Source organism: Marmota flaviventris, chromosome 14 (genome assembly GCF_047511675.1).
Source record: "Marmota flaviventris isolate mMarFla1 chromosome 14, mMarFla1.hap1, whole genome shotgun sequence".
Classification (NCBI taxonomy): Eukaryota; Metazoa; Chordata; class Mammalia; order Rodentia; family Sciuridae; genus Marmota; species Marmota flaviventris.
In genome coordinates this window covers 24,820,395-24,846,885 of record NC_092511.1, presented here as the reverse complement: position 1 = coordinate 24,846,885, position 26,491 = coordinate 24,820,395, and the positions used below count along the sequence as shown (strand labels likewise).

The window sequence follows — 26,491 nt, the reverse complement described above, 5'->3', positions numbered from 1 at the left end:
GAATTTTTTTGGGGGTGGGTACTGGGTATTGAGCTCAGGGGCACTCAACCACTGAGCCACATCCCCAGCCCTATTTTGTATTTTATTTAGAGACAGGGTCTCACTGAGTTCTTTAGTATCTCACTTTTGCTGAGGCTGGCTTTGAACTCTAGATCTCCTGCCTCAGCCTCCCAAGCCACTGGGAATATAGGCGTGTACCACTGCACCAGGCCATAAGTGAACTTTTTTTTTAATATTCAATTTTTTAGTTGTAGTAGGACACAATACCTTTATTTTATTTATTTTTATGTGGTGCTGAGGATTGAACCCAGGGTCTCACACGTGCTAGGTGAGCATTTTATCATTGAGCCACAACCCCATCCCAAGTGAACTTTTTATGTAAATCTTTTTTTGGGTGGATTCGGGTTTCTGGGGATTGAACCCAGGGCTTTACCCATGTGATGCAAGCATTTTACCACTGGGCTATACCCCCAATTCTATGCACATCTTAAAGCAATGATAATTTTAAAAAATTAAACTGTTTTTTGATAGAGGTAGTCTGAAATATCCCTGACCTGGTCCTGACCTCTAAGCTTTTGGGGGAAGATTCCAAGAGTCAACACTATGAACACCAAAAAACACACTGTAACAAAGGATTGACCTCACGAATTTCTAAGCATGACAAATGCTTATCTTACAATTGCTACTTCCATAGTCATACATCTTTCCTTACTACTTATTGTTTTAAATTCTAGAAGCTTTACGTTTCTGGTGTTTTTAATCTGTTTTCCTAAACCCCCTTTTCTACATTTTTCCTAGTTTAAAATAAACTTTCTGGGGACTGAAGGTATAGCTTAATGGTAGAGTGCTTGCCTAGCAAGTACAGGTCCTGTGTTCAATCCCCAGCACCCAAAAACTAAATAAATTAATTAAATAAACATTTTTTTTTTGGAGGGATTGGGGAAAGGGAGAAAGATGGGCTTGATACCTTGCTAATGTGCAGGCTTGATTCCAAATTGCTGGATATTTCCTGATGAATAAGTTTGCTAAAGGAACACATACCAAGAGATAACCATGTTATCATTTTGAGGACAGCAGTTAACTCTTCCAGGTTAACTGCAGAAAGGAAAATACAATAATTTGCTGATAGTTAGTAGGCATTTGCTATTTTATGGACATAAATAAATTGTGTGTGTGTGTGTGTGTGTGTGTGTGTATGTGTATGTGTGTGTGTGTGTGTGTGGTGCTGGGGCTCAAACCCAAGGCCTTGAATACATGCTAGACAAGTGCTCTACTGAGCTACATTCCCAGCCCAAAATATTTTATCTGATTTACAAATATTAAAGATATATGTAAAATCTATGAATTATTTACAACAAAAATTTCACTAATAAAAATTTCTTAATATTTCCTTTAGAAAAAAATTGTACATTTGTTAGAGCGTGCCTGATACTTGTTAAAATATCAAGTAATACAGGACAAGGTGTTATAAAACAAAACACACAGCTGGGAAACATTTTATTTTTTTCTACTTCATATAACATTGCTCAGGACCACAAGATTTTATGTCTTTTTCCCGTACTTCTCTGATTTAGGAGTATCACTTAAAAATATTTACTGATGCTATAAATATCATTGTTTTTCTATATATTAATAACTTTAATGAATGCCATATGCTCTTGTTCCTTTGGTCAGAAAGATAAACAGAAACTTTAAGTCAGATGTTTAAGACATTCAAAATGGTTTTTAAAAGCATACTTTCACAAATCAAGTCTACATCAGCAGCTATTATTTTAAAAATTACATACAATTTAAAAAACAAATTTTAAATTTTAAATAAAAAAGATTAATGGCCAATTGAAGAAAAGTTTAAGCATCATATTTTAATTTTTAGGCTATTCAGAAATATATTTTGTGAATAATAAGAATTATTTCATAAATATATATGTATAAATATAAATATATATCTACAGGATCTGTGATGCAGGAGAAAACTCGTTAAAAAAAACATTGCACTTTTAGATTATCAGGATGCTGTCAAATTTATCCTTCAAGTGAAATACAATTGCCGAGTCAGGTGCTTTTGGCACAAGTTTTTAGGTGAATATTAACACAATCTTAAAAACACAATGCTTTCATATTTTATTCACTGGAATATGAAGAATCAAACAGTTTAGAATTCTGACCAAAAAATCCCAGATAACTGTAACTGCTTAATTACATACAAAAAATAGTTGTAAAAAGATCTTAAACCTTCCTTTTCATCTCAAACGTGAAAGTTTACCAGCAACGTTTTTTTCCAATCCCTTCAGCAAGAATTCCCAGCCTACATACAAATGTAACATTGTCTTTTTCTACTCATGACTGAACTTGGATCACACCCCAGTATATAAAGACAAAAAATAAATGTATAATAAAAAGATTGGATAAATCAGGAGAGGCTTTTTGGTCTTGAATTCTTCACCCACTAACAATGAAGCAGCACTGTAGGCAGCCCAAAACACACCAAACAGCTTAAAAAAAAGAAAAAGGAAGAAAAGAAAGACAAAAGGCAGCACATTAGCAAATCAAATACCTTTTTGGTTATCATAGAGTAAAAATAATGTTTACAATATTTAAAAAAAATCAACCACCAATGTGGTAAACAATAACTAAAAATATTAAAAACATTAAGAATGTTCATCCTTGCTGTGTTCCTTAACCATGAGATGGTCTTTTTAAAAAATGAAACCTGTATATCATAATAATCACTTGGGGTGTCTACTGCAAATGCCCTACCACTGAGCCAGTCCCCAATCCTGATAAAGCCAATTTTTGAAAAAGTTATTGGGCCAAATTCTTAAAACAAAATTACCCTCAAGAGGTAGAAAATTGTTAAAAAGCAGGAGAACAGATTAAAAAAAATATATTCCCAAGCCCATTTTGAGAAAGGGTCTTGCTATATTGCTCAGGCTGGCTTCAAATGTGTGACCCTGCTGCCTCTGATTCCCAAGCAGCCAGGATTACAGGCATGTCTACTTTGCCTGGCTTAGTCACTTTAGACATTTTATAACATAAAATGAGGCGAAAAATCAAGGATACTATAATAGAAACAGACAGCATTAGCCAGAGTGTCTCAAACATGCAATATTAACAATTAGGCCAAATAATTCTTTGTTATGCAGAGCTGTCCTGCCCTCTGCCTACCATGTGCCCTCTACACACCATGCCAATAACCTCCACCTGTCTATGATACTCAAAAATGCCTCTAGATATTTCCAAACATCCCTGGGGGAAAAAATTGACTTCAGTTGAGAACTAGAACAGTTTTTCTTAAAAATAAATAAATAAATAAAGATGATGATGATGATAATAATAATAAGATATTGGAAAACTGACTGAAACATACTTGGGATGGTCCAAGTTTCTACCATGCTTTTTAAATATTAAAAAAAAAGACCCACAAAACAACTGAAGTGAACAGGAAGATATAAAGAAATATATAAAGTAAAATTATGATCAAATTGCATTTATATATCAGGATTTTTTTGTTATAAATGGTTAGATAATGTATTATAGGAATTAAATGTTAAAATTAATGCTTGTAGATTAAACTGTATTGTAATCCTAGAATTAACTGGACTGAAATTAGAAACGTGTATAATAGTCCACTATATCCACAGAAGATTAAATGATTAGGGAAAAAAATTAGCAAAGAAAAATCTGAAGTTTAAAAACAATTTTAAGAGCTAGGTGCAGTGGTGCACACCTGTAATTCCAGTGACTCTGGAGGCTGAAGCAGGAGGATTTTAAGTTCAAAGCCAGCCTCAGCAAGTTAGCCAGGCCCTCAGCAACTTAGCAATACCCTGTCTCAAAATAAAAAATAAAAAGGGCTGGGGATCAATCTCCAGTACTGACAAAAAAAAATTTTTTAAGAGACCTGATTTTATTCTAAATTTTAAATGATATTTTCAAAAGATATTTCTATTTTATGATATATTCATATGTTGTATAAAAAATATTAAGGACCAACTTTCATTAGAGCTAATGACTAAAAGTGACAATACTTTTAGTAATTTTAAGTAGTTTCAGAAATATTCAAACATGATTAACCAAGTAAAAGAAAACATGGCATAAAGTAACCTTAAATGACTTAGTAAAGTTCATAAAGCTAGAATAACTAAATGCCAGCATGAGGCTTGCTGCTGAATCCTAAGATTTTTAAACTAAATTCTAATAATGCCAATTAGATAAAAAAGATTTCAGGGTTAGAATGTAGAGGAAACGAAGCTTTTCTTGGTTTGAAGTATTCAAACAGTTTGAACATAGAAAGATGATCTCAAAATAATCTTATGTATATCTGTAATAACAGTTATCCTTGGAGTGCCTACTGTGTGCCAACCACTGCATCTATATACTTTAAAATCTTCACAACAAATCCTTAAAAACTAGTTGTTAAGACATCCAGTGTTGCTAGGTGCAGTGACACAGGCCGATAATTCCAGTGACACGGAGGCTGAGGCAGGAACATTACAAGGCCAGCCTTACTCAGCAACTGAGAGAGATAAAAAGAGTTGGGGATGTAGCGCAGTAGTAGATTGGGCCCCTAGGCCCAATCCCTAGTACCGCTACCAAAAAAAAAAGAAAAGAAAAGAAAAAAGAGATTCCCATTAGTATGAACAAATTGAGAATAAGAAAAGTTAAGATACCTTCAGAAGACTAGAAGGTAAAAAAATCATGTAGAAACAGGATTTGAATTCAGAACTGATTGGTTCCAAAATGCACGTTCCTTTTTTTTTTTCTTTTGATAATGGGGATTAAACTCAGGGGCACTCAATGACGATCACTGAGCCACATCCCAGCCCTATTTTGTATTTTTAATTTAGAGACAGGGTCTCAGTTGCTTAGTGCCTTGCCATTGCTGAGGCTGGCTTTGAACTTGTGATCCTCCTGTTTCAGCCTCCTGAGCCACTGGGATTATAGACATGTGCCAACACACCCGGCTCAAAATGCCCAATGATTATTAAAGGACGTTCTCTTTTCCAAATTACTACTATTCTTTAATTTTTTAAAAAAATTTATCCTTTTTAGTTATACATAACAATATGAGTCTATTTTGACATATTTATACAAAAACTGAGAAACAGTTTTAGATTATCACAGTCTTAGAGGATTAGGAAACTTTTGCTTTACTAGAAAACAATAAACTACTTCATGTAATTCATTACCACATAACTTACTTTTATAAGTGTAGACACAACTTCAAATGATCCAACCACCAAAAGTACTGGAGCTATTACAATGAGAGGAAGTAATGAATATCCTATAACTCCAAGAACTTGGCCATATGCAACCTGTAGATTTTCAAAATTTTAAATAAATATCATAGAAATCAAGATACTCATTTTAATCACTATTAATCATAAAATATTCATTGTACTTACATAAGTGTGAGAATTAATAAGAAATCAAAAAGTATCATACCCAATATATTTCAAATTATCATATATTCTGCAATGTTCCTAGGCCCTAGCACCAACCACCTTGGTTTCAATTAACATTTGCTGATGATACTCAAATTTATATTTATAGCCCTACTTCTCTCTTGAGTTTCAGGATTATTTATCTAACCACCTTCCTTATATATCTACATTTTACTTTGTCTCTAACTTTCCCTAAATTGTGGAGGATTAAAGGCACAACAAACAACTTAGTTAGATGAAAAATCCAAGGCCCAGAGAAGCTAGATGTGACAAATGCAGACCAGAAGGGAGGGAGGGCAGCCAGGAGAGACTGAAGAGAAAAATATTAGTGAATTCTATATACCAAGTTCTGACAGAGGCCTTCAAACTGTAAAGATCCAATTAAGAAACAACTCTATGAGTATGCATTATTGTTCCATTATGAAGAAATTTTTTGGTACCAGGGAGAACCCAGAGGCGCTTAACCACTGAGCAACATCCCCAACCCTTTTTGTTTTTTGGTACCAGGGATTGAACTCAGGGGCACATGACCACTGAACAACATCTCAATCCTATTTTGTATTTTATTTAGAGACAAGGTCTCACTGAGTTTTTTAGCACCTCACTTTTTGCTGAGGCTAGCTTTGAACGCATGATCTTCCTGCGTCAGCCTCCCTACCGCTGAGATTACAGGCGTTCGCCACTGTGCCTGGCCCTTTTTGTATTTTATTTAGAGACAGGGTCTCACTATGTTGCTTAGGATCTCATGAATTTGCTGAGGCTGGCTTTGAAATCCCTAACCTCCTGCCTCACCTCCCCACCCACCAGGATTACAAGTGTGCGCCACCATACCTGGCTAAGAAACTGATTCTTTTTTTTTTTAAGAGAGAGAATTTTTAATATTTATTTTTTAGTTTTTGGCAGACACAACATCTTTGTTTTTATGTGGTGCTGAGGATCGAACCCGGGCTGCACGCATGCCAGGCGAGCGCGCTACCGCTTGAGCCACATCCCCAGCCCCAGAAACTGATTCTTGATTAGATCAAATACTGTACTTGGGAAAGCAAAGCTGGTAACTGATGAAATTCAATTAAGATCAAAGTTTCTTAACTCTTAAATCACACAAACAATTTTAGTGATATCTATTTTTTCATAGACATAGACTACATTTGTCCAGGATATAAGAAAAATATACATTAAGATATAATTTTAGGGGCTAGGGTTCCAGCTCAGTGGTAGAGTGCTTGCCTGGCATGTGTGAGGCACTGGGTTCAATCCTCCATACCACATAAAAATAAATAAGATAAAGGTATTATGTTCATCTACAACTAAAAAAATTTTTTAAATAATAAAATATCATTTTAAGTGTTATTAGAATTAGGATTTCCATATGTAGAATGAAAAAGCTTCATAGACGTTGCTATATACTTATTATACATCTAATATTATTCCCTCCCGAAACTCCATTCAATGGGAAGGGAAAAAAAAGAGACTTTTTTTTTTTTGCAGGTTTTGGGGATCAAACCCAGGGCTTCATATACTGCAAGGCGGACACTCTACTGCTGAGCTATATCCTATCCTGAGGCTTCTTTTTATAAGAGGAATGAACAAGAAAAGAAGAGGATACAAGATAATAGCAACATAATTTTGGAAGTTGGAAAGCAAATCAACTAGAGCTAAGTAACAAACTTGCTAAGTAACAAACTTCTTATATTACTATCAAATATAAGAAGAGAGCTTGGGGCTGGGGTTGTGGCTCATCAGTAGAGCACTCATCTGGCATGCTTGAGGCCCTGGGTTTGATCCTCAGCACCACATAAAAATAAATAAAATAAAGGTATTGTGTCCAACTACAACTAAAAAATAAATATTAAAAAAAGAAGACAGCTTAATGTTTCTGCATTTAACATTTGCTATTCATAGAGTCAGCCTGATGAGTCATATTATAACTTTGGCATCTCCTCTGTTTTACTCTTTCTGCAGAATAAACTGCTAAAGGTTCTCAAAATAGCCTCTGGACCCTTGGGGATCTCAGAGACTGTTTTAAAAGATTATAAGATCAAAATTCTTAAAATAATAGTAATAGGGCTGGGGTCGTAGCTCAGTGGTTGAACGCTTGTTAGGGTTAGGGTTGGGTTAGGGTTAGGGTTAGGGTTAGGGTGAGGCACTGGGTTTGATCCTTAGCACAACATAAAAAAAATAAATAAAGATACTGTGTCCATTTACAACTAAAAATTTTTACTAAAAAATAATAATAATAATAAAACATTATTTGCGGCCAGTTGCAGGGGCGCATGCCTGTAATCCCAGTGGTTTGGGAGGTGAGGCAGGAGGATGTCGAGTTCAAAGCTAGCTTCAGCAACGGCGAGGTGCTAAGCAATTCAGTGACACCCTGTCTCTAAATAAAATACAAAACAGGGCTTAGGATGGGACTCAGTGGTCAAAGGGCCCTGAGTTCAATCCCTGATACCTCCCCACGCCCCCCCCCAAAAAAACCTTATTCCATGGAACATCATTTTTACTTCAAAGAACAGAGAAACCATGGTTATTCAGACTTGTTACAGCAAACATGCTTTTGAAAATTAATAAAGTGTATCTGCTGCATTAATAAAAACTTAACAGTAAATTGTTGCAGCAAAAATATGAACTTTAAAAACTTTGGGTGGGCATAGTGGTACACACGAACAATCACATGTACTTGAAAAGCAGAGGCAAAAGGATAGCAAGGTCAACATTAGCCTGTGTAACTTAGCAAAATATTGTTTTAAAATAAAAAATAAAAAGAACTGGGGATATAGCTCAGTGGCAAAGTATAGTTGAGTTTAATCCCCAATTAAATGGTCAACATTTAAAAATATCTGCAAAACTCAGTGAACTAATGATGTTTTTTTCTCTTATGTCCAAAATCATACACAGGGAATAAAGATTCATTCAAAGTAAACACAGTATGAAAAGTTCATAGATAAAATTTGAGATTCCTTACTGCAACTTTAAAGAAACTAAGTAGTTAAGTTTTGGTGCAGTATCAGAAAAGAATACCCACAATTATCTGAAAAAGCTATTAAAACATTTTTTTCCAATTTTTAAAATTTAATTTTCTTTTGTAGTTATAGATGAACAGCATGCCTTTATTTTATTTGTTTATTTTTATGTGGTGCTAATAATCAAACCCAGTGGGCTCACAAGTATTAGGCAAGCACTCTGCCACTGGGCTATGGCCCAGCCCTCTTTTCCAATTATTTATCTGTATGAATTCTTATTTTCTCTACATACTTTAATCAAAACAATGTAATATTACAGATTGAATATAGAAAGCAGATCTTAAAATTCAGCTTCCATTAAGCCAAACATTGAAGCTACTTGCAAAAATCTAAAGCAATGCTACTCTTCTCACTGTTTTGTTTAGGAAAAAGATAGTTAATTTTCTTCAAAATGTATTGTTTATAGTTGGTTTATTGTTAGCTTGAAATAAAACAAATATTTTAAATTATTTTATAATTTTTAAAAAATTATTTTAATTTCTAACATGGAAAATATTGATAAATATAACACACATAAAGAAATCTCTGTGGCAACCTGAGAACTAACTTATGAACAAACTTGAAAACTGCTGTAAGAAAATAAATTGTATTCTTCCCCAAAAAACTACATATTATTTGATCAGTGATATGGCATCTTCCCATTTCTCTTCATTCCTTGTAACATTTACTGAGTATGCTTATTCTTATTACATATTTATCCAAGTAGTAGAATAAGAAAGACATTTCAGATATTGAAAATCTTAAAGGAACTAATATAACTTAAAAGTAATTATAATGATTATAATGGTATCTGCAGTATCAAAAATAAAGCTTACCATAAAAAACAAAGGGTACTTTCAAAATTAACAACTTACTTCTCCACCAAGAACTCTGGCCAGCAAGAAAATTGTCAGTGAACCAAATATCCAAATGGTTATAATCCATGAGACCACCTCAAGGGGGAAAAATTCACATAATTAATATCTTTGTACCACATAAAACTGCTAATTTTTCAGGAATTCAGTTCTCTACTATATTAAAGATAGTTTGTCATACCCAATTTCAGATCATAGATAGGTTGTGTCAGAACTTAGAAAGAATGCAATGTGAAATACAATTATATAACCAAATTGAAAATTTAGCAATTATCAATTGCCAAAGAAAACTTCAACATTTTAAGACATATGATAAAATATAACTATAAAAAAGAAAAAAAGAAGTATTCGCTCCTAACTTCATGGTTTATGGTATTCTGCAAGGAAAATTCATTTCTAAAATACGTTGCCAATCTTCTCTAGAAATACTTAAGACTTCGATTAATTACATATTTATCCAAGTAGAACAAGGAAGACATTTTAGACACTTTTAACTGCTCAGATTTAATTTAATGATACATGTATACATTTAAAGCTCTGTCTTCTAGGAGGTCTGGAAGTAACACCCTAGTAGTAACAAAAACTCATTGATTACTTAGTTTCTAAATACTCTGTAATTAAAGGAACTAAGACTCCTTAGAGAAATGGTGCTTCTAGGTCAGGAGCAGAGAAAACAATGTAACATTACAGATTGAATATAGAAAGCAGATCTTAAAATTCAGCTTCCATTAAGCCAAACATTGAAGCTACTTGCAGAAATATATAATATTAGCCTGGAACACTTTGTGGGATCACAGGAAAGGAAGTGCTCAAAAAGTATGAACACAGAGGGCAACATGAAGGAGTTTCCAAAGGCTAAAACTGAAACAATTTATGCAATAAAGTAAATGATACTGGATTATATACTAGAGAAAAAATAAATACCCATGAGTTCATACTGACATAAATAACTGAATAATTACATAATAGAAAAGAGGGATAGCTGTTCCTTAGAAAATTCCCAATAATAATGTGGAAGGAATGAAGGAAATAAAGAATTCATTAGTCAGTAAATACTACAGCAAAACTGCTGCATGTAAGATCCATCAATGCCCTTTGAGACATATTGTGGACTCCAGACCTCCAGATGATAAAAGAACACATTTGTGTTGTTTAAAGTAACTAAGTTTGTGGCAATTTGCTACAATAGCAAGAAATCAATTCAATGTCAATCCACTGTGGTAGAGTTACTTTTTACTTCTCTAAAGCCTTACTACTGGGAATGAGAGTGATATATTTATATTGTACTCAAAACAAAGACATTGAAGACAAAGTGATTAAAATACCAGTAATAATGAAAAAAAATACTGATGGAATCCTTGTCATTATTTAATTCACTTAAAAAAACAGAAAAATGTAAATAAAAGATACAAAAATGATTGTGTATCACATTTCAAACTTTTCATGCCACAGGGAAATAAGAAAAGATATGGGCAGTCTTTCTGGCCTTTCTGGTCAACTGGGAGCAGTCCCAAACATTTACTCCAATGAGTCATACAAATATTAATACTTTCTGTGTGAATGATGATGTGGAAAAATTTAGAAAGCATTAATCTAAGATACACTTATTTAATTATAGAACAACTTTAGGAATGCACAGTGAGAAATATTGGGCAAAGATAAAGCATTACTCAAACATAATAATTAAGTTAATATTTGTCTATATTTAAGTTTTGAATTTTTTGAATTTATTACAAAATAAGATATACTTACCCTAAACTGTCCATATAATGATATCATGGAAAAGAAAAGAACAACAGCCAGAGGACCCCAAAAGTCAGGATTGTCTCTCACCACTTGTCTGTTAAAACCAAGTGATGGCATTGGCATCAAAACACATCGAATTTTGTAGTAAATATCCTTTAGATCGATATCCAATTCTTCCCTATAGTTTCAAAATAAAAATTCACAAAAGACACACAGTTTTGAATACTAAGTTGCAAAAGAATATAAGAAAAGTTTAAATATGACAGTATTATACCCAAAAGTCAACAACACATTTGCATTTGAAGTACTATATTTCACTGATTGATTCTAATGTGAAATATCCCAATTAATTTTAGAGATGTTTCAACATTTCATCATTTCTACAGCTGGGATATAATTCACAATTGCTGCTATCTGGTAATTGTTGTTAGCCTGGAATGAAACCAAGTGCTTCCATTTATATGTCTTACTTTAGTCAGTCTCCTAGAGGAGTTTAAGACAACTTTTAATTTTTCTGCTTAAGATTTTTGGGACCATACTGATAATTCAAACTATAAACCTAACAGGAGGACCAGTATGGAGTTTGTTATTAGAGGAAATTTTGTCTTCCAGCATTCCACTCAGTGCGAACTGAAGCAAATTTCCTTGGTGTCACTTTCTGTGTTACAGGTTATTTTTCACTCACCTTTACAACAAGACAACTTTTCTGGGTGGTACTGGGGATTGAACCAAGGACCTCACATATGCTAGGCAACTGCTCCACTGCTAATCTATGTTCTTGGCCCAGAAACAGTCCTTTGATGTCCCAGTTTTGTATTGTCTTGAGCACTGTACTTTTCATTAATGTGAAAAGTAACTACATTTTATAATCCATAGCATCTTAGATTTGATGTTGTGTAACATATTAAAAATAGTATGTTTAGTTCTTAATCTATCGATAATTAATACAAAGAATAATTTAGTAATGCCTCAATTTTACGAAGGTATAAGATCTTCTTTCCAAAATTATTACTTTCTTCACTTTTTCCCCCAGATGACAATCACAAAATTTCAAGAAAAGTGAAGAAAAGTGAAGAGTTTCTAGAGTTCTCCCAGTGGCAACTTCAGAATTTCTATATGAGAGATTTTGGATTTTTTTTTTTTGAAATTTAATTTGTTTTAAACCTGAATTTCAACAGAAATTATTTTTAAAAATCACTATATTTATTTACTTATTTTATGTGGTGCTAAGGATTGAACCTAGTGCCTCACAAGTGCTAGGCAAGTACTCTACCATTGAAACACAACACCAGCCCAAGAATTCTATTTTTTGAGACTGCAATTGAGTTAGCGTGGTAAGCATAGAGTACATTTGTGTACATGCATATGTGCATACATGTGATGCAGGATTATTATTCTTTTAATTTTTTTACATTCAATAGATTAATTATTGTTTGTATTTTTAAAATTTCTACTAAAATTGCAAACTCTTATTGCTTTTGACCAAAAAGAGTTAGATTTTCCATCGTGTTTGAATAACATGAAAAAATGTAAACATTCCACAGACTAGTTCTTAAAACCAAAAATACATATTGTTTTTACATACAAGAGTGGCTTGTTATCTTCAGGATCATCATCTTCAACTTCCAAAAGCCAGCCATACCCTCTTTGCCTCAGAAATGTAGTAGCTGTAGATTCTTTGATAAAATCTCCACCAAGGTTTAATTTGACATCTGGGGATGCTATGGAACCACTGAGATCTTAGGAGAAAAGAGGACAAATTATAAACCAAGGCAAATATGTGAATCTTTTTTTGTTGGGCAGGGGATGGAACCAGGAATTGAACTCAGAGGCACTCGATCACTGACCCACATCCAGGTTATTTTATTCATACTACTTTGCTGATGGTTTTAGTTGTTTTACTATTTAATATTGTTGGTGCATGCTTTCCTTTTTCTTTTCTGGTACTAGGGAATTGAACCCAGGGATGCTTTACCATTGAGTTACATCCCCACCCCTTTTTATTTTGAGACAAGTTCTCACTAATTGTTTTTTGACTCTCACTAAATTGCTAATGCTGTCTTCAGAGTTACAATCGTCCTCCCTCAGCCTCCCAAGTCACTGGAATTATAGGCATGCACCACTGTTCCTGGCTGTTGATGCACTTCCATGTAAGTAATATTAAAGTTAACTAAATTAAATCTCCTAAGACTATATAGAAAGATTAAATCTCATTTTAGCATAAACTAGTTAATTAATAGAAATTTGATTGCAGTCTGATTTCTTTTCCAGTTTGAAAAATTATAGATTCATAAGAATTTGCCAAGACAATACAAAGAGGTCATCTGTACCCTTCATCAATTTACCCTAATGGTACCATCTCATGGAACTATCAAATTACCCTAATTTTTTCTTTTTTTTGTTACTGAGGTTGAACCCAGGGTACTCAACCACTGAGCCACATCCTCAACCCTTTTTTTATATTTTGTTTAGAGACGGGGTCTCACTGATTTGCTAAGTATCTCACTAAATTGCTGAGGCTGGTTTTGAAATCCAAATCTCCTGCCTCAGCCTCCCTAAACACTGGAATTATAGACGTGCACCACCCCGCACGGCTTAAATTACCCTAATTTGATAGAACATTGACACTGGTACCATCCAAAGATCTTATTCAGATTTTGCCAGTTTTATATGCACTCATTATGTGTATGTATAGTTTTGTGCAATTTTATCATATTTGTATATTTATGTACTACTTTGTTTTAAAACTTATAAAAAAAAAAAAAAAAGAAATTGATTACTTTTTTAAAAAAAGTAAACCTGGCGGGCTGGGGATGTGGCTCAAGTGATAACGCGTTCGCCTGGCATGCGCAGGGCGCTGGGTTCGATCCTTAGCACCACATAAAAATAAAATAAAGATGTTGTGTCCACCAAAAACTGAAAAATAAATATTAAAAAAATTCTCTCTCTCTTAAAAAAAAGAATATTAAAAAAAAAATAAACCTGGCATAACTACTCCCCCCACAAGGAAAGGCTTACTAGATAATTTTGTTTTCAAATAGGAAAAAAAGCTGTTCTTGGATTTATTATGTATATCATATTTCACACTTAGCATATCATGGAGAAAATATTTGTGATAAAACCGGATGTAATTTTTTTTTAAAGCAAGAAACTTCTTAAAAGAGAAACTGAAGATTGTTCATTCTACACTAGTAATCTGTATTAGAATTGATATCCTTGGGCTGGGGATATGGCTTAAGTGGTAGCGTGCTTGCCTGGCATGTGCGGGGCGCTGGGTTCGATCCTCAGCACCACATTAAAAAAAAAAAAAAAGAAGAAGCTGTGTCCACCGAAAACTAAAAAATAAATAAATAAATAAATATTAAAAAATTCTTTCTCTCTCTCTCTCTCTAAAAAAAAAAAAAAGAGTTGATATCCTTTCTGGGGAGGAACTTCAAACAAAGAGTATGAAGTAAACGGCCAGATAACAGATCAACAGAAAATTACTGTTTACTTAAGAGTACTGATAATAACTATTGAATTAGCATGTCTACAAGTTACTGATCACACTAATACACTGTGAGCTGTAGACATTATCATTCTTATATAGGGGTAATGAGGCACAGTTGAGCTCAAAATGCAATGTACTGAGGAGTCCTCTTCTCTAGACTTATACAGCCAATTGTCAACATTTCCTTGTAGCTACCTCAAAGTCATATAAAATTCAATATTCATAAACAGAGATCTCTCAAATCTTTTTCCACTTTAATTTAGCGAATGGTAATACTACTACTGTCTATCCAGCATTGTAAGCTAGAAGCTTGAGTATCCTCGATAATTTCCCTTTTTTTGCATACTCCCCAATGTAGACTATGTTTTACCTCTAAATATTTTTTGAAATGGTCCACTCTTCTCCATTTCCACTACCAGCAACAACCTAGTACAAATTGTTAACTCCTTCGTGCATTATAATGGTGTAGGCCTGTTCTCTCTCCCTAGTTAGTCTTGTTTCCTTCCTATCCAATCTTTTTTGTGGTACTATAAGAAATTGAAACTAGGTTTTTGCACATGCTAGGCAAATGCTCTACCACTATCCTACATCCCCAACCCTTTTCTTTTCCTGTCCTTGAGACAGGGCCTTGCTGAGTTGCCCAGGTGGGCCTTGAACTTGTAATCCTTCTGCCTCAACCTTCTAATTCACTCAGATTACAGATGCATGCCACCATACCCAGGCCAATCCACTCTTTACTATACTATACTAGGAAGTCTCTTTTTGAAGTGGAATTTTCATTCTTCTATTTAAAATCTTTCAGTAGCCTTCCACCGCTTTTTTGAATCAACCATCTACTTTTCAAGACCCATTTTCTGTTCCCTTTCCCACTTCAGGTCCTATGCTGTATCACACTAGGACTCAATCCTTCAAATGATCATAGATCCCTTTTGCCTTAGGGATTTTGGAACAGGCAATTTCTTCTAACCTCAGATAATTAAACTGTCACTCATTCCTTGGTTCTCAGATATATATATGATTAAGGAATTTGTCCTTGGTCTACAGGTTCTTTTCAGTTCCCCCTACTTTTCCTTTATAGCATTATCACTGTTTATAATTACATACTCATGTGATTATTTCATTAATGTGTACAAACTTCATGAAGGGAGAGACCATACAGAGATTTATGTTATTTTGTTTTTCTCTCTCTCTATATATATATATCAAATATTTACAATAGTGCCTGGCCCAAAGCAGGCAACAAATAACTGTGTGTGCTGGTTGAATAAATTATTATTTTTTAAAAATTTAGTTGTAGATGAACACAATAGTTTTATTTTATTTATTTTATGTGGGGCTGAGGTTCAAACCCAGTACCTCACATGTGCTAAGCAAGCACTCTACCACCAAGCCAAACCCCAGCCCCAAATAAATTGTTAAAATATTATTGATTCATTTTAGTTATACATGACAGTAGAGTCCATTATGGCACAATTATATAAGCAGGAATATATCTTTTTTAAAAATTTTTTTTAGAGAATTTTAATATTTATTTTTTTTAGTTTTCGGCGGACACACATCTTTGTTTGTATGCGGTGCTGAGGATCGAACCCGGGCCGCACACATGGCAGGCGAGCGCGCTACCGCTTGAGCCACATCCCCCAGCCCAGGAATATATCTTATTCTAATTATGACCCCAGTTTTGTGGATGTACACAATGATTTGAATGAATCAATTAATGGAAGCATAAACAGCTCCAAAGAGCTAAAATCAAGAAATGACATTAAAGGCTTTTAATGAAGCCAACAAATAAAATTAGAGTTGTATTTTGGAAACATCCTCTTAGTTATGCTATGGAGCACTGATTTAAGAGGGAAGAGAATGGTCAGGAAGCTAGAGAAAAGTCTACAAATGATAAGATGGAAGACTTGAAGTAAGGCAATATTGGTAGAGAGAGAAAAATAGATGAATTAGTTATTCTGGAGCTGTTCTGTAATCATTTTATGACCAATTAAATATAAGAAAGTGAGGGAAAGAAGCTAAGTGTGGTGGTGCACACCTGTAATCCCAGTAACTCAGGAGACTGAGGCAAGTTCAAGGCCAGCCTCAGCAACTTTGTGAGGCCCAGCAGCTTAGTGAGCCCCTGTCTCAAAATAAATAAATAAATAAAAGGGCTAGGGACATGGCTCAATGGTTAAGCACCCCTGGGTTCAATCCCTGGTACCAAAAAAAAAAAAAAAAAAGACTAAAGACAAATTCCTGGTTTTTGGCAAGGGGACCTACATCACAAACGTTGTTTCTACTTTAGTACCTTCCTCATTTTTTAAATTTATTTTTTAGTTGTAGTTGGACACAATACCTTTATTTCACTTATTTATTTTTATGTGGTGCTGAGGATCGAACCCAGGATCTTGCATGTGCAAGGTGAGCGCTCTACCACTGAGCCACAACCCCAGCCTGCCTTCCTCATTTTTAACATCAATGAATCAACCTATCAACACCTTGAGAGTATTACAAAACAGTGAGATAGTTGGAGGAGTTTAAAATCTAGTTGATAGTATATCCAAATAATAAAATATCATTCAGCCACAGAAGTATGTTACTCATTCATGTTGCAACATAGATGAATCTTTTTTTTAGATGTTGATGGACCTTTATTTTATTTATTTATTTATATGTCATGCTGAGAATTGAACCAGGTGCCTCACACATGCTAGGCAAGCGCTCTACCATTGAGCCACAACCCCAGCCCAACATAGATGAATCTTAAAAACATTAACTAAACAAAATAAGACAGACACAAAAGGCCACATATTATATTATTTCATTTATATGAAATTTCTAGAGCAGAACCACAGAGACAGAAGGTAGATTAGTAGATATCAGGTACTGGGAGGAAGGAGGAATAGGAAGTTACAAATAGGGTAATGAAAATGTTCTAGAATTAGGGCTGGGGTTGTAGCTCAGTGGTAGAGCGCTTGCCTAGCATATGTGAGGCGCTGGGTTCAATTTTCAGTACCACATAAATAAATAAATGTCTACCAACAACTAAAAAAATATTTAAAAAAACATTCTAGAATTAGATAATGATGATAGCTATACAACTCTGTAAATAACTAAAAGCCATAGATTTACATGCTTTATTTTTATTTTTTTTAACATAATATTTTTATTTATTTTTAATGTGTTGCTGAGGATCAAATTCAGTGCCTTGTGTGTGCTAGGCGAGCACTCTACCACTGAGCCATAATCCCAGCCCTGTGTGCTTTATTTTTATTTATTTTTTGGTATCAGGGATTGAACCCAGGGGTGCTTAACCACTAAGCCACATCCCCAGCCCTTTTTATTTCTGATTTAGAGACAGGGTCTCACTAAGTTGCTCAAGGCTTCACTAAGTGCTGAAGCTGGCTTTGAATCTGTGATCCTTCTGTCTCAGCCTTCCAAAATGCTAGGATTACAGGAGTGTGCCACCAAGGCCTGTGGAATTGTATGTTTTAAAAGGGTAAAATTTATAGTATGTGATTCATATCTCAATAAAAATCTAAATGAGCCAAGCGCAGTGGTGTGCACTTGTAATCCCAGCTACTTGGAAGGCCGAGGTAGACAGATTGCAAGTTTAAGCTCAGTCGGGGTGACTTCTTCTTCTTCTTCTTTTTTTTTTTTTTAGAGAGAGAGAGAGAGAGAGAGGGAGAATTTTTTAATATTTATTTTTTTTTTAGTTTTCAGCGGACACAATATCTTTGTTTGTATGTGATGCTGAGGATCGAACCCGGGCCGCACCCATGCCAGGCAAGCACGCTACCGCTTGAGCCACATCCCCAGCCCAGTCGGGGTGACTTCTCAAAAAAAAAAAAGAAAGAAAGAAAAGGGCTTGGATGTAGATCAGTAGCTCTGGGTTCAGTCCCCAGTACAAAAAAAAAAAAAAAAAAACCTAACTGGGATATCATACAAAATACTTCTAGCACTGTAAAGCAAGTACATCCTTTTGTCACTATACGACAATTAGTACTATTGACTGATGACTGATGATAGGTGCCATGAGAGTAAAGAGGTCTACACAGGTGATCAGGAAGGTACGTAGAGGTGGAAACCTGAATTTGTCCATAAGGAATGGCTGGAGAGGCAAAAAAGAATGAGAAGTCATTACATGAAAAAGACATGGCAGGGACAAAGGCATGGAAAACTAATGTCTGTAAAGTTTTTTATCCAAAAGTTGTGGGAGAAAGGAACAAAATTTTTAAGCATGTGTTAGACAAAAACAAAACAAAATAAAACTTGTGTGTTTTTTTGTTTTTTTTTTTTTGGTGGTGCTAGGGATTGAATCCGGGCCTTGTACATATAAGGCAAGCACTCTACCAACTGAGCTATATCCCCAGCCCAAACCTTTTATTTTATAGGCTAAATGTTTCTTCATGCATATTCTGTGGAATCTGTATCCCATGAGATATTCCCCGTAAATGGCTTATGATGTTCACTAAGTTGGGAAAACTCTGCATACAACTCTGAGGGTTTCATAATCAATAATGGCATATTAAAGGCTCTAAGAACTGAGGACATTGTTTAACTTAGTTTGATATATTATTTACCAAATTTATGTTATTACAGAACCATTTCCACTCTGGGAAATATTGCAAAGATACTTCTGTAGATGATATGATAGGAAGCAAATGATAATCTAGCAGAGTGGTAGAGACCATTAAATGTTGAGAAAACGGGAAATAGTTACAGTTTAGCTGTAAAAATAAGAAACTGGTGAAGTAGATTTAATTAAAGGATTTGTTAATCAGAAAAGGATCTGTGAGTAATGGTAGAGATGAAGAAACAGGAAACAAAAAATGTTAAAAGAGAAAAATACAGAAAAGAAAGATCCCAAAAGAGGTAAGGAAAGATGGGAATCAACACCTTAGTAGAGGTTTATTCTAGGCTTGTGTTTTTCGTTTTGTGGTATTAGAGGTTGAACCTAGGTCCTTCCACATTTTAGACAAGCATTCTACCTCTGAGCTACAACCCCAGCCCAAGATTTATCCTATGAAAGGAAGAAAAATTTCCTTTTTGAGAAAAGAAGCATGTTTCAGTTCAGATACAAAGATATTTAGCTGAGTGCAGTGGCACACACCTAGTGAAAAATAAAAAGGGCTGAGGATGTGGCTCAGGGATAAGTGTCCCTGAGTTCAATCCTTGGTGACCCCCACCCAAAAAAAAATAGAATATCTTTGTTTCTGTTCACATTCTCTCCAACTCTTTGTTGAATTTCTGCTGAATTAGTATTGTCTTCAGTGTGTAGCACAGCACTTAATCAAAATCTTAATCAAAAAGTATCACAGCAGCTGGAGTTGTAGCTCAGTGGTAGAGCGCTTGCCTAGCATGTGTGAGGCACTGGGTTCGATTTGTAGCACTGCATATAAATAAATACAAAAATAAAGGTCCACCAACAACTAAAAAAAAGTATCACATAGTCATTTATTCTTTCAATATTTACTGAGTTTGTATGCATACCTAGGCTCGTGTTAGGCAGTGAGTAAAGCACAGCATCTAACCCCAAGGATACCCTCATTTACTACAGTTGTGTCTTCTTCGCTTTTTTTTGCCAGGGGTGGGGGGGGCAGTACTAAGGATTGAATCCAGGGGTACTCTATCACTGAACTACAACCCTAGCACCACAACCACCCCCCTTTTTTTTAAACTTTGAGACAGGGTCTCCCTAAGTTGCCCATGTTGGCCTTGAATTTGAGATCCTCCTACATTAGTCTTCCAAATTGCTGGGATTACAGGCATGTGCCATCATGCCTGGCCCTTAAACAGTCCTTATGTGAATGCTCTTCCACCATTTTTTAATCCAAAGAACTCCCATTTATCTATCAAAATATGCCTCATCTGTCTCTGCAAACCTTCTTGACCATTTGAGCATTTCATGCAGTTAACACTTTCTCTTTTATATCATACTTTTTTTTTTTCTTTTGATATCAGGGATTTAACCCAGGGACATTTTAACCACTGAGTCACATCCCCAGTCACCCCGCCCTTTTGTTTTAAATTTTAAGACAGGGTCTCATTAAGTTGATTACAGCCTTGCTCAGTTGCGAAGGCTGGCCTTGAACTTGAAATCCTGTCTCCGTTTCCCAAGCTGCTGGGATTACAGGAATGCCCCACCATGCTTGGCTTGTATCATACTTTTTATGGTGTATATTTTATACAGTGAAATTTTTATATATCTTCTTAGACCATTTCTCTCTGGCAGGAAATTCCTTATACATGGTCCCTTGCACATGGAGGTCCTTCCTCCACCCTGTAAAAAATATTAATTGTCCTCTTAAGTTTGTCAAAATAACACCTCCATTAAATTTTTCCTGATCATCTACTTAGAAATAATTTCCTCCTCTTTTGATCTTTTATGATATCCAAAACCAATGTTTTTCAAGTGCAATGTGTTTATGACTCACCAAGGAACCTTGTTAAAATATAAATTATGGAGCTGGGATTGTGGCTCAGTGGTAGAGCACTCGCCTAGCACAGGTGGGGCCGGGTTCGATCCTCAGCATCACATAAAAATAAAAGGTATTGTGTTGTGTCCATCTACACCTAAAAAATAAATATTAAAAAAAAATATATATATATATATATATAAATTATGATTCAGGGAGATTCTGCATTACTAAGTATCAGGTAATACCAAAGCTGATCTGTAGACATAATCCAGACAGAGTTACTTCTCTGGTAAAAAGTGAAGGCAAAAGATTGCCTTAAGGACTGCTACATATACTTCACACACACACACACACACACACACACACACACACACACAAGTGATACTGTCACATTCTTGCTTTTATATACACGCATTTCTTTTTTCTTGGTATTGGGCACTAAACCCAGTACCCAGGGGCACTCAACCACTGACCACATCCCCAGCCCCTTTTTTATTTTTCATTTCGAGACAGGTCTCACTAAGTTCCTCAGGGCTTCACTAAGTTGCTGAAGTTGGCTTTGAACTTTCGATCCTCTTGCCTCAGCCTCCCGAGTTGCTGGGATTACAGGCTTGTGCCATCATGCTAGGCTACACATGCTTTCATTGTTGCTGTTGGATGTATTTTATAACACAGACTTAAATATTCAGTATAGATTTCCCTATTTATTCATTCAGTTATTGACTCATTCACAAACAACTCATGTTCTTTTAATTTGTATTTAAGAATCTTACTTTTTAGTCAGGTGTGATGGTACATGCCTATAATCTTAAGAGGCTGACACAAGGATTACAAGTATGAGACTAACCTTAACGACTTAGGAAAACACTATCTAGAAAAAACAAAAGGCAGGAACGTAGTTCAGTGTAGAGTACCCCTGGGTTCAATCCCTAGCATCTCTCTCTCTCTCAAAACACACACACACACACATACACACACCCAAAAGCTTGCTTATAAGTGTGCTTTTCATTTTATAGGGGACAAAATGGAAGCTTATAGATACTCAACACTAACTTTTCCATTATCATATATAGCTAACCTAAGAGTTGGAATTTTTGCTGAAGTCTCTAGTTATAAACCTACTACAATTTTAGTTATATCACCTAAGTTTTTAAAAATATTTTTATTAATTGTTGATGGACCTTTATTTTATTTGCTTATTTACATGTGGTGCTAAGAATTGAACCCAGTGCCTCACACATGCTAGGCAAGAGCTCTACCACTGAGCCTCAATCCCATCCCCATATAACCTAAATTTTATATTCCTTTTAATGACATATAAAGAAAAGCAAAAATAATTTATTAATTAAACAATACTTTTGTGACATATTTTTGGTTCTATGGCAGGTGCTAGTATATAGAAAATATTAGGAAAATTCATACTTCTAAGGATTGTTAAGTAAGATTTTTTTTTTAAAGAGAGAGAGAATTTTTTAATATTTATTTTTTTTAGTTTTCGGCGGACACAACATCTTTGTTTGTATGTAGTGCTGAGGATCGAACCCAGGCCGCATGCATGCCAGGCAAGCGCGCTACCGCTTGAGCCATATCCCCAGCCCCGTTAAGTAAGATTTTTACCAAGGAAGGAACATTAGAGTTTAGTCTTAAATTTTGGGACAAAAAGGATAAAGGCATTTAAAGTATGAAGACCAGGATATATATACATATGGAAAGAAAATACCAACGCAAGTTTTAGAATAAAGGCTAAATGTGGACAAATAGTAAGGACGGGTATCATTAAGAATAAGACACTTTTAGCTAGGTATGGTACTCAAGAAACTAAGGTGGTCAGATCACTGGATCCCAGATTTCAAGTCTGGGCAAACATAGTGAGACTCCATCTCAAAAAAAAAAGGAAAGACTTGGACACAATCTGGAAGGAAAGGTATACACTGAAATCATCTATAAGTTGAAAACATTTATGATTACAGAAATAGCATAAAAAAGGGAAAAGTAGAATTTACATGACGTATGTAGGAACCAGAGAAAACCCTTGGAATTGGGAGAGTAAAATGTTTACATTTGAAAACAATAAAAAAAATAAGTCGTAGGATACTTAACACTAAGTAGAAGCATCATTACTGACATATGTTGAGTATGTAACTTTGCCAGATATAGTACTAACTGCTCTATATCTGTACAATTTTTGAGCTCTTGGCTACTATTATTCCCAATTTGCTTATGAGGAAATAGGTTAAGTAACTTGGTCAAAACTGCATAGATATGGTAAAGCCAGGATGCAAATTTAGGACTCTTCTAGACTTCAGACACACTACTATTCAATCTATAAACATATAAGAGGCTTATGGTTTATTGGAAAGAAATATGAGACAGAAGACTAGCTTTTAATTCCACAGCCATCATGTAGAAGTTACTAAACCTGGGTTTCAGTTTCTTTACAAAATACAGGAATCAAAAGCTCATCAGGATTCTTACATAAATCAAGAGTAGGATGCTTAAAGTATTCTGTAAATTTAAACTGTACAATGTCCAGGTCTCTTAAATTATGAATTCAATGAGTAGCCTAGATATGTTATCTGTCAGATTTCTTGGATGTATTTAAGAAAGACGGTTCCTTGGCTAAAGAGGGACATGAAAAAAAAAAAATCTACACACACACACACAGATAGATGAGTCTGAACAAACACCAGGTTCTAATAATCAATATATATATTTTTAAATCTGGGAAATTAAAATAGATATTCCTCCATAAGCAACTATGCTATCAAAATGTAGATGAAACAGATTTAAATAATATGGATTGTTCCATTTTAATTTAAAAGGAATGTATCAGCTGTGCTCCCTATGATAGATAAAAATTTATTTTACTTTTAGTTGGGCATGGTGACACACGCCTGTCATCCCAGCAGCTTGGAAGGCTGAGGCAGAAGGATGGAAAGTTCAAAGACAACCTCAGCAACTTGGTGAGGTCCTAAGCAACTTAAGATCCTGTCTCTAAATAAAATATGAAAAAAGGAGGGTGCTGGGGATGTGGTTCGGTGGTTAAGTGCCCCTGGGTTCCAACAAACAAACAAAAATTTTATTTTTAAAATCATAACTATTACTATTTTTTAAGGCAATGCAAAACAGGGGAAACAAAACAAACAAAAAAGAAAACAAGCTATATTCACTGAGAAATCAGATTTCTAAAGAAAACTTAGGATCTTCTCTAGATTGAAATTTCTGTAGCTAAACTAATTTATTTTTCCTATCAGGTAGTAAGTCTGGTCAATAAAAAATACACAACGACTTATAAAAGTAAAATTTGAAAATGGCTAGCAGAGGAAGATTCACGTTACAAGGAAATGAGTTCGAAACTGAGGAAAAAAGAAAAACATTTTTCTGTACTGTAAAAAGTGCTTTCTCCAACACTACAAGAAAATCTGCAAAGGCTATTGGGGAAATCTAGTTGGATTATACGAAGTTTCAAGTGTACATGGGTACACTTATCTGAATACCAAGGTCCAACACTATAAAATGGGAGGAAAACTGGGACCCCGAGCACTATATCAAATTCAATAAAAAACCACGAACTCCTTAACTCCTTAAGGGAAATTTGGATTGACAGTGCCAAATCGAATCCCAGCAGAAAGGTTCCCTGTTGATGAATAACAGAACACAGATCAACTTTCTTCTCATTCTTTTGGTATTTCCCTCGACCGATCTAACCGTCCCTTTTCTGGGTAACAGAGTAATTTCACAAATAAAACCCTTGGGCTCCGTGGGTCTGCTCGAGGTGAATAAGCCGCCCCCAAACCCTGCCACCAAACAGTGTGGGTAAAGGTAGGGTGACCGAGCGACTTGACTTTTTTGAGACGGGTCTCTGAATCCAGATTCGGCCACTCGGACCTCTCCGAAGGCCTGGACCTCAGGAGGGCTGGGTTCACCAGCAGTTCGCTTCCTGTCCGTCCCCACCCGGCCACAACCGCCTGCGCAGAGAGAGACCCCACCGCGCCGGCCCCGGCGGCCTCCCGGGGACTCGCCCTAACGGGACGCAGCCTCACCTTCCGCGTCAGCTGAGGAGACAAAAGTGAAGTCCCCGTTACTGGGGGCATACGCCGGGGGCGGGCCCGGCGGCTGCATCTCGCCGCCCCTCCGAGCCCGCTGCGGTGGAGGAGGCTGCAGCTGGACCCAGGTCCCAAGGCCGCCGCGACGCGGACGCGCACGCTCGCGTTACGGTGCGGCCTGCGAAATGAGGAGCGGAGGCTGGGACACAGATCCAAGGCGAGCGCAGAGGGCCGCCGGGCTGTCCCGAGACTGCCCCACCAAAGTCCTCTCAGTGGCGACCGCCCAAGCACCACGACGCCGGCGCCCTGACAGGACCATAACAGTGACAGCGCCGCGTGGATTGGCTCTTTGTAAAGTGCTCTCCTATTGGCTTCCGGAGAAAGCTTCTGATTGGGTCTTCCTGTTGTTGATTCCGGAAGCTTACTCAGGGCCCGGAAGTCCACTGTTGGCTGTTTTTGTAACATTTAGGTCAAATCTTTTCCAGATTTCTTTGAGTATGTGGTTAAAGCATTTTAGAATAGGCAGGTTTCTAGAGTTCAGCCCCTCGTTTTCGATCTGGATTCAGTAGTTGCCTTTAGTCGTGAATTCATTGTATCGGGTATTAAGTAATTTTATATATTAGAGCCTCAGTTTCTTCACCTGTGATATAAGCAAAGCAGATAACAATAATAATTAAAAAGATAAGGATCCAGGCGCGGTGGTTGAGCGCTGGCCTATCGTGTTTGAACCTCTGGGTTCAGTCCCCAGTACACACACACACACACAGGGATTAAACTGTAAATTGCCTCCCAGAGGCTGTGGCTGTAGTCTAGCTACATTACTTTATTGAGGAAGGCAACTGAGACTAGGAAAGGAAAGGTAGTGATAGAGTTAGGAAGATACCTAACTTCTTGGCGTCTTGAGAGTGCTCTTTTCATTAAACTTACCAAAGTTTTCAAACACACCTACATTTTTAAAATGTTGAAATAAATAAAATTATGTTTAAATCCAAACTGCATAAACGTGGCTTCCAATTGGAAGATCTATTGGGATCTATTATAAAACAGGCTTAGAGAAATACACAATGGTCAAAAATAGAGTAATGGACAGTTACGTCCATTATCATGTTTTTGTTAGGTACTGGGGATTGAATCCAGCGGGTTTAAACACTGAGCCATATTCCCAGCTTTTTTTTTTTTTAACTTTGAGGCATGGTCTTATTAAGTTGCTTAGGACCTCTTTAAATTGCTGAGGCTGGCTTTAAATTCACCATCCTCCTGCCTCAGCCTCCCAGGTTGCTGGGATTGCAGGCATGCGCCACCGCGCCAAGCCCATTAAAGGGCTAGATGATATTTCGCGAATGTGTTCTCACAAGAGGTAACAACTTAAAATATGAACAAAAAATTGCTAGTGAAGACGTGTGGGAGGTTGGCAGCCTGGATCACAGCATTCCAGAAACAATTTACTGAACTCGGGCAAATGGAAGTCATTCTATCCTTCGGAATTTAGG

General features: G+C 35.9%; 1 protein-coding gene across 1 annotated transcript; it reads right to left on the bottom strand.

The window, feature by feature from the left end:
- Positions 1 to 1,465: 1,465 nt before the first annotated feature.
- Positions 1,466 to 25,321, bottom strand: Yipf4 (Yip1 domain family member 4). Its single transcript, XM_027933519.2, has 6 exons — positions 24,999 to 25,321; positions 12,647 to 12,800; positions 11,068 to 11,239; positions 9,316 to 9,393; positions 5,199 to 5,312; positions 1,466 to 2,492 (listed from the first exon to the last, which is right to left on the bottom strand). Exons 1-6 carry the CDS (start codon positions 25,075 to 25,077, stop codon positions 2,355 to 2,357), a joined length of 735 nt encoding a protein of 244 aa, XP_027789320.1. The 5' UTR covers positions 25,078 to 25,321; the 3' UTR covers positions 1,466 to 2,354.
- Between the last annotated feature and the right edge of the window lie 1,170 nt (positions 25,322 to 26,491).